The 8578-nt window shown below is 45.3% G+C and overlaps 3 protein-coding genes across 3 annotated transcripts in view; 2 read left to right on the top strand and 1 right to left on the bottom strand.

Annotated features, from left to right (window-relative positions):
• The window catches only part of ENH_00027470 (hypothetical protein), a gene marked incomplete at both ends in the record, with an annotated part of 2857 nt that extends 2450 nt beyond the window's left edge, over positions 1-407 (top strand). The window contains one exon of the mRNA XM_013584747.1: positions 1-407. This exon is cut by the window's left edge and continues 79 nt beyond it. Within this exon, the coding sequence (XP_013440201.1) occupies positions 1-407 (407 nt within the window).
• Positions 408-561: 154 nt separating this feature from the next.
• ENH_00027460 (hypothetical protein, conserved) lies at positions 562-1621 on the bottom strand (the record flags this gene model as incomplete). Its single annotated transcript, XM_013584746.1, has 2 exons — positions 562-940; positions 1029-1621. 2 exons carry the CDS (start codon positions 1619-1621, stop codon positions 562-564), a joined length of 972 nt encoding a protein of 323 aa, XP_013440200.1.
• Positions 1622-4120: 2499 nt separating this feature from the next.
• On the top strand, positions 4121-7733 carry ENH_00027450 (T-complex protein 1 subunit delta, related; the record flags this gene model as incomplete). The annotated part of the gene is made up of 5 exons (XM_013584745.1): positions 4121-4142; positions 4565-4687; positions 4850-4902; positions 5251-5363; positions 7718-7733. The coding sequence occupies 5 exons, from the start codon at positions 4121-4123 to the stop codon at positions 7731-7733; spliced, it is 327 nt and encodes a 108-aa protein (XP_013440199.1).
• Positions 7734-8578: the final 845 nt, after the last annotated feature.

Here is an 8578-nt window from a genome sequence, read left to right as displayed (position 1 = left end):
CAGCAGCAGCAGCAGCAGCAAACAAACACACCGGACCTTCTCAGCAAGAACCAGCGCCACCGGCAGCACAAATTTGGCCCCCCTTCCCCCCAGACGAAAAGGGATTTGAAGCAGCAGCAGCAGCAGCAGCAGCAGCAGCAGCAATACCAGCAGCAGCAGCAGCAGCAGCAATAGCAGCAGCAGCAGCAATAGCAGCAGCAGTAACAGCAGCAGCAGCAATTGGAGTAACAACAGCAGCGGCAGCAGGAGGAAAAGCAGCAGCAGCAATAACAGCAGCAGCAGCAGCAGTAGTCAACAGGAGAGCAGCAGCAGCAGCAGCAGCAGTAACAGCAGCAGCAGCAACAGCAGCAATAACAGCAGCAGCAACAGCAGCACCCGCTGGTCTGGGTACTCTCAGTGGGACGTAGTGCAGTGTAGCGGCCGCCTCCGAACCCTCCAAACCCTAAACCCTAAACCCTAAACCCTAAACCCTAAACCCTAGCAATTGAAGAGCTGCTGCTGGCCTGCAGCTGCGAAGGCTGAAGAAGACGAAATAAATTTAAAAATAAAAACAAAAAAAAATTATTTTTTATTTTTGCAAATTAATTTTATTGAGAACAAATGACACGGGGAGGCCCACACCCCAGCAAAAGGCTGCTGCTGCTGCTGCTGCTGCTGCTTCTGCTGCTGCTGCTGCTGCTGCTGCTGCTGCTGCCGCTGCTGCTGCTGCTTCTGCTTTGAGTGCAGCAGCAGCTTCCGCGTCGCTGCTACCTGCACTGCAGCAGCAGCAGCTGCTGCTGCTGCTGCCGTTTTCATTGCAGCTGCTGCTGCCGCTGCTGCCGCTGCTGCTGCTGCCGCTGCTGCTGCTGCCGCTGCTGCTGCTGCTGCTGCTGCTGCTGCTGCTGCTGCTTTGTCGTGTTTAGGTGGTGGAGACTTGGCAAGGGTCTTTGATGGAAATCTCCTTCATAATTTGCAAAATTAATTTTTTTGTTTTTTCATCTAAAGGAACTTCGCCGGGCCTCGGGGCCTGCAGCGGGGTGTACAGACACCCCGGCGGGGGGGCCTTCGCAGCAGCAGCAGTTGCTGCTCCTGCTGCTGCTGCTGCTGCTGTTCCTGCTGCTGCTGCTGCTGCTGTTCCTGCTGCTGCTTCCTCGGGAAGCGCACCTTCCTCGTTGTCCGTCCGTTTGCTGCTGCTGCTGTGACGCACGCCCTCTTGCTGCTGCTGCTGCTGCTGCTGCTGCTGCTGCTGCTGCTGCACTTGGCTGCAGTGCGCGGGCGAGACAGCTTCTGGGGTTTCTGGGTAAGCCAGCTGCGCGTTGTCTGCTGCTGCGGGCAGCGGGGTGTACGTACACTGCAGGTCGCCTTCTGCGGGCTCCTCCCAGGGGTCGCCTGCTGCTGCAGCAGCAGCAGCAGCAGCAGCAGCAGCAGCAGCAGCAGCTTCCGAGGGGGGGCTGATTGCACGCAGCAGCTCCGCGTCTGCTGCCCCCCCCAGAGCCCCCTCAGAGCCCCACGAGGCTCCAGCAGCACAAGTGCGCTGGTAGTCCCGCTCGAGGGCTTGCAGCAGCAGGTCAGCCGTGCCCAGGCTTGGGCGGGAGAACCCCGGGGGTTCCTGGGGTTCCTGGGGTTCTTCCGCGTCGCTCATTGGCTGGTTGTGGTGGAATTTGAAGTTTTTGAGACTTTAAAGAACTCAGAAACGAAAAAGGAAGAAAAATGACTGCAGATCGCGCAGAGAGGGGGAGGGTGGCGGGCGGTCGCTGGGGTGTCTGCGCATACACCCCGTGTGCGCGGCGCTCGCGCGGCGCCGGCGAATCCGCTGCTGCCAATCAGTTTTAATTAAATGTTTAAAATGTTTAAAATGTTCTAAATAATGCAAAAAAGAATCAAAAACTCATTTTCGTCTTCTCGTGAAACTCGGAGTTTTTCGCGAGCCGCGAGTTGCGCGCGCTGAGTGGCTGCTGGCTGCGCGGCGCAGCCGCCTTCCGGAACTTGAACGGAAACTGCAATTAAAATCGAAATAAAATTGAAATAATTATTTTAAAATTCATTTTTAATTCATTTAAAACAACTCTTTTCACTTTTGACGCACTTTAAACTTCATTTTAGTCCATTTAAAACAATTTTTTCCACTTTTGACTTCTCCGCTCAACGAGAAGTCACCCGAACTTTCAAATGGCCTTCGGTGTCGCTACACCGCATCGCTGTCTACCAATAAATCATATCTATTTATTATTACTTTTATAATATATATATTTATATATATATTCCATATATATTTAATATATATTATGTATGAATATATATACATAATATATATATATACATATATATGTATATATACATATGTATATTTATTTATATTTATATTTCATCTTTCTTTGGGGTAAAGTCAAACGCCTTGACTTGGAATCTTCTTTAGATATTACACTTGGCCTTTTAAATGCCACTTTTAGTTCTGATTTTATTGCATTTTATCTTTTATTTATTTCCTTTTATTTTATTTCATTTTATTTTGTTTTATTTTATTTTATTTTATCTTTTATATATTTCATTTTATTTTATTTCTTTTCTTTTTTATTAAAGTTGCTTTTCTTTTCTGAACTTAAAAATTCAAATTTGAAGCTTTTACCTTTTAAGGGCGAAGAGTTAAATCGCCAATTTGTTTTGTTTTTAAATTAATTATTCAATTTAATTTAATTCATTTAATTCATTTAATTCATTTAATTAATTTAATTCATTTAATTCATTTAATTCATTTAATTCATTTCAACAATTTTGTTTAATAATTATATTTGAGTTAATTCATAAAATATAAAATTAAAGGTGCTGCGGCATCTCAATTCTTGGCACGTGTTTAGGGTTTAGGGTTTAGGGTTTAGGGTTTAGGGTTTAGGGTCTGGTGCGGAGCAGAACACCTTCGGAGGTTTTAGGAATTGAATTAAAAGAGAAATTAAAAATAAAAACTTTTAAAAACAATTTCAAATAATAAAAACTCTGCAAATAATTATACTTTTAATTTATTTATTTCTTTTGTTTTTAAATTCGAAAACAAAAAATAACCTGCAGCACCAACAGCTGCTGCACTGCAGCAGCTGGGGACCCCCAGCCCGTCGCGAAGCCCGCTGCTGCTGCTGCTGCTGCTGCTGCTGCTGCTGCTGCTGCTTCTACTGCTGCTGTTGCTGCTGCTGTTGCTGCTGCGACGCTGCCCAGCGGCTGCAGCAGAAGTAGAAGTTAAGAGACAGCAGAAGCAGCAGCAGCAGCAGAATCAGCAGCAGCAGCAGCACCAGAATCAGCAGCAGCAGCAGCAGCAGCAGCAGCACTTGAAGCTGCTGCTGCTGCTGCTGCTGATTCTGATATTGAGTGTTGAAGACTGATGAGCAGCTGCAGCAAAAAGTTGGATTTTTTAATTTTCAAAAATGCCATTTTTTGAATTTCAATTTAAGTTGAATATACATTTTATTAATTAAACAAAAGACAGAAATGACTTCTTTTTTAATGGCAGAGAATCAAAAAAAGAATTTTATTTTTTAATTTCAAATTTAATTTTAAAAAGTACTTTTTTTCCATTTTTGTTTTAATTTTTCTTTGAATTTGCACTGAGTGCTGCATGGCGGGGAACGCAAAGGATCTTCAGCTGAATAAAAGCTTTTTTTATTCATTTAAATTTAAATTTAAAAAATAAATAAATAAATAAATAAATGATTTAATTATTTCCGATTATTTCTTTTGCGCGGCAGCGGAGGCTTGTTGGTGAGGTGTACGTACAGCGGCGGCGGCGGCTGGCGATCGGTCTGGCGTCGCGCGGCGGAGTTTGGGGGAATTTGAAATCATTTTTGAATAAATTAAATAAAAATAAATAAAATTTAATAAATTAAATTCATTTAATTCATTTAATTCATTTAAATGGCCTTTTTTGCAGCGCAGGCGAAGGGGCCGCGCAGCCAACGCCCTGGGGCTGGGGGGTGGCTGCGGGCCTGGGGGCTTCTGCTGGTGGCCGTTTGGAGTTTGTGTTTGGGAATTTGAAATTGAAAAGAAAAGAGTTTTATTTGAATTGAAATAAAAAAGGATTTAAACCCCCTCGCTGCGGAAAAGGGCTGCTGCTGCTGCTGCTGCTGCTGCTGCTGCTGCTGCTTCTCCTGCTGCAATGGCCACCCTCGCCGCACCAAGTAAGCAGCAGCAACTTGGAAAAGAAAATAAAATAAAATGAAATTCAAAATTCGACTTTTCAGTTTTCGCGCACCCTTTGAGGTGTAGTGACACCTCAGAGCTCCCGCAACCTCACCAACCCCAGCTGCATGCGCTTCTCCGCGTTTTTCGTTTTTATTTCCTTTTTTGTTTATTTTATTTATTTTATTTATTTTATTCTTTATTTTATTCTTTATTTTGTTCTTTAAATGCATTAAATCTGTTATTCTGCGCATTTCAAGTTCTTTAAAATGCTGCTTTCCTTCCGCGGCTGCTCCGTGGAGTGTATGTACACCTCGCGCGGCACACCCGAACTCCGCATGCGCCGGAAACTTCAAATGTTTTATTTTTCATTTCTTTCGAGTCTGCTTTTCCCTGCTGCTGCTGCGCTGCTGCCAAACAGAAATTGCTGCTGCTGCTGCTGCTGCAGCAGCACCCGGTGGCGCTGCTGCTTCCCAAAAGCCCTGCTGGCAGCACGACGAGAAGCAGCAAGATGTGCGGCGCCAGAACATAGCAGCAGCAAGAGGTGAGCTGCAAGCAGCAGAAGCAGCAGCAGCAGCAACACTGCAGCAGCAGGTTGCTGCGTGAACGCGCTGCTGCTGCTGCTCTTGCTGCTGCTGCTGCTGCTGTTGCTGCTGCTGCTGCTGCAGTTTCCTTTGTGTCTTTGTGCTGCTTCTGCCCTCTGCAGCTGTCAGCGACGCCATTCGCACCAGCTTGGGCCCCCGAGGAATGGACAAAATGGTGCTGCTGCTGCTGTTGCTGCTGCTGTTGCTGCTGCTGCTGTTGCTGCTGCTGCTGCTGCTGTTGCTGCTGCTGTTGCTGCTGCTGCTGTTGCTGCTGCTGTTGCTGCTGCTGCTCCAACAAAACAACTGCTGCAGCTGCTGCACATTTGCCCTTATTTCATTTTCCCTTTGTGGGTGCTCTAGAGCAGTTTCTTTTCTCCCGTTTTCCCTTCTAGTTGATCAGCATTTATTTATTTATTTGTTTATTTAATTTATTTATTATTATTTGTTTATTTATTATTTATTTATTTATTTATTTATTTATTTATTTATTTATTTATTTATTTATTTATTTATTTGTTTTCAGATTCAAGACGCCCGCGGGGGCGTTCTGATAACGAACGACGGCGCGACGATCTTGGAGCAAATTTCGGTGATGCATCCGGTGGCCAAAATGGTGAATGGAAAGCGAAATAAAATGATTTCAATTGCAATTAATTTCAATTTAATTTAATTTTAATTTTAATTTAATATTAATTTAATTTAATTTAATTTAAATTTAATTTAATTTCAGATTTGTTCCTTTCAAATTCCCGAAACGCCCGCGCGGGCGATCGCGCGCGCATGCACGGGGTGTACGTACACCTGAAAAAAGCCGCTTTTTGCAATTTGCAAATTTCGACCCCGAGATGGCCCCACCGTTGGAACCGCCGATTCGGGGTTTGTCGAGGGTTTAGGGTTTAGGGTTTAGGGTTTAGGGTTTGGCGCAGATGGTGGAGTTGTCCCGCGCGCAAGACATGGAGGCTGGAGACGGCACCACTTCCGTGGTGGTCTTCTGCGGGGCGCTGCTGGACGCGGCGCAGCAGCTGCTGGACAAGGGGCTGCACCCGCAGACCATTGCTGCGGCCTTTGCGGAGGCTGCGGCCCAGGTGGGCTTAGGGTTTAGGGTTTAGGGTTTAGGGTTTAGGGTTTAGGGTTTAGGGTTTAGGGTTTGGGTTTTCGCCCCGAAGCCTCCTCAGTTCTGACTTCAACTTCTTTTTGAAAAAAAAATCCAAAAAGCACTTTTTTGGACTTCAGTTTTCATGTTAAGTGACCCTGGGACTTGGCGGCGGAGTCTTTCTGAGGGTTTAGGGTTTAGGGTTTAGGGTTTAGGGTCTAGGGTCTAGGGTTTAGAGCTTGTTTTGGTGCGTATTGGAGCTGCTTTCGGGACGCTGCTTTTGCTTTCCTCCCTCCTGCTGCTGCTGCTGCTGTACGCGCTTTCCTCCCTCCTGCTGCTGCTGCTGCTGCATGCGCTTCCCGCCCTGCTGCTGCTGCTGCTGCTGCTGCTGCTGCTGCAGGCGGAGCCAATCCTAAAGGCAATGGCAATTCCGGTGAAGTTGGAAGACCGAGAAAGTATAATTCAAACGGCGGCGACTTCGCTGCAGTCGAAAGTGGTTTCGCAGAACGCGGCGCTGCTGGCGCCGATTGCCTGCGACGCGGTCACCGAGGTCCGGAAAACTTCGAATTTTTTCCGGAATTTTCGCGTTTTTCTTTTTATTTTTAATTCATTTCGTAAAATGTTTTCTTTTTCGTCCAATCTGCTCGAAATTCCGTTCAAATCGAGCCCAGATCGGCCGATTTCTCTCGGAATTCAGAAATTCGGAATCGCCGTTTCGGCGCTTCCGAACTTCGGAATTCCGGCTTTTCTTCCCGTTTTTTCGCTTTTCTTCTCGTTTTTAATTTCTTTATTTGCAATTTAATGAAATGTTTTTTGTTTTTGTTTTATTTCGTCGAAATTTCCTTCAAATCGAGCCCAGATCGGCCGATTTCTCTTTTACCGACGCTGTACCTGCTTGCCCGGCTTTCCCTCCAATTCAACTTGTGCTGCTGCTGCTGCTGCTGCTGCTGCAGTGTTCTTCCCATTTGCTGCAGCTCTTTTGCTGCTTTTCTGTTTTCTTTTTTTGTTTTTGAAAGTTTTCTTCAAGAGTTTCGAGTTTCTCGTGCTGCAGTTGTTCAGTTTCTTTTCTTTTTTCACTTTTCCTTTTCTGCATCTTCCCGCACTTTCACGCCACACTGAGCTGCTGCTGCTCGTGCTGCTGCTGCTTCACCTGCTGCTGCTGCTTCACCTGCTGCTGCTGCACCTAATCCTTGTCCCATTGCTGCAGCAAGGGTTGCTGCCGCTGCTTCCCGCGTGGCTGCTGCCGCGCCGGTTGCTGCTGCTGCTGCTGCTGCATGGCTCGCTGCCTGCGCGGCCGCCGCTGCTGCACGGCCCGCTGCTGCTGCTGCTGCTGCTGCTGCTGCTGCTGCTGCGCAGGTGATGCGGCGGGACTCCGGCGAGGGCTGCCAAGTGCGGCTGCAGGACATTCGAGTTGTGAAGAAGTTGGGAGGAACTGTTGAAGACTCCGAAATGGTCAAAGGAGTCGTTTTGGTCCAACAAAAAGTCGCCAAGAGGGCCAACGGACCCACGCGCGTCCAGGGCGCCAAGATCGGTGCGCTGCTGCTGCTGCTGCTGCTGCTGCTGCTGCTGCAGCGCTGTTTTGCAAGTTGCTGCTGCTTTTGTTACTTGGTTCTTGTTGTTGTTTCCCTTTTGCTGCTGCTGCTTTTTACTGGCATTTCCCTTTTGCTGCTGCTGCTTTTTACTGGTTTTTTCCCCTTTACTGCTGCTGCTTTTTATTATTTGTTTTCCCCTTTTGCTGCTGCTGCACCTGCGAACGTGCCTGCAAGAGAGTTTTTGGAAAAGACTTTTGGAAATACTTTTTGGAAATACTTTTTAAAAAATACTTTTTGGAAATACTTTTTTAAAAATGCTTTTTGAAAAGACTTTTTGAAAAGAGTTTGCAAAGTGTTTTGAGTTCTTGCATGCGCGTGTGAAGGAAGGCTGGGGGTTTGCTGCAGTGTCTGTTTTGCTGCTGTTCAACTTGAGTCGGATTTCGGAATTCTTTTCGTTTTTTTCCGTTTTTTTTCGTCTTTTTGCGAATAAAAGCAAATAAAAATGTTTAATTTGATTAATTTATTTGAATTGCGTTGCAAAATTCGAAAAAGAGCGTTTTGGAAGTGCGTGGGGGCGCAGGTTTGATTCAGTTTTGCCTCTCGGCTCCGAAAACGGACATGGAAAACCACATTGTAATAACAGATTATTCTCAAATGGACAGAATGTTGAAAGAAGAAAGAATTTTAATTGCAAAAATGGTCAAACAAATCGCAGCCACCGGCTGCAACTGTCTGCTCATTCAAAAGAGCATTCTCCGGGACGCAGTCAACGTGGGTTGGGCTTTTCTCGAGTTCCCTTTTTAGTCTTTTCTTTCAATGTTCATTTCGGTTTTATTATTCTTTTTTTATTCTTTTGCAATTCTTTTTCATTTATTCTTTTACAATTCTTTATTTGTTCTTTTGTAATTCTTTATTTGTTCTTTTGTAATTCTCCTTTATTTGTTTTTTTGCAACTCTTCTTTATTTGTTCTTTTCAGTTCTCCTTCTTTATTTGTTCTTTTCAGTTCTCCTTCTTTATTTGTTCTTCTCAGTTCTCCTTCTTTATTTATTCCTTTGCAGTTCTCTTTACTTATTTATTCTTTTGCAATTCTTCTTTATTTATTCTTTTGCAATTCTTCTTTATTTATTCTTTTGCAATTCTCCTTTATTTATTCCTTTGCAGTTCTCCCCCGCTTCTCGCGGCCTTTCTCTCCTGTTTTCTGTCTTCTAGCTTTCTTTCAAGACTC

Source organism: Eimeria necatrix, genomic scaffold (assembly GCF_000499385.1).
Source record: "Eimeria necatrix Houghton genomic scaffold, Enh_scaff203, whole genome shotgun sequence".
NCBI classification, from domain to species: domain Eukaryota; phylum Apicomplexa; class Conoidasida; order Eucoccidiorida; family Eimeriidae; genus Eimeria; species Eimeria necatrix.
Note: the sequence above shows the minus strand (reverse complement) of the source record. Positions and strands in the feature narration are given on the sequence as shown.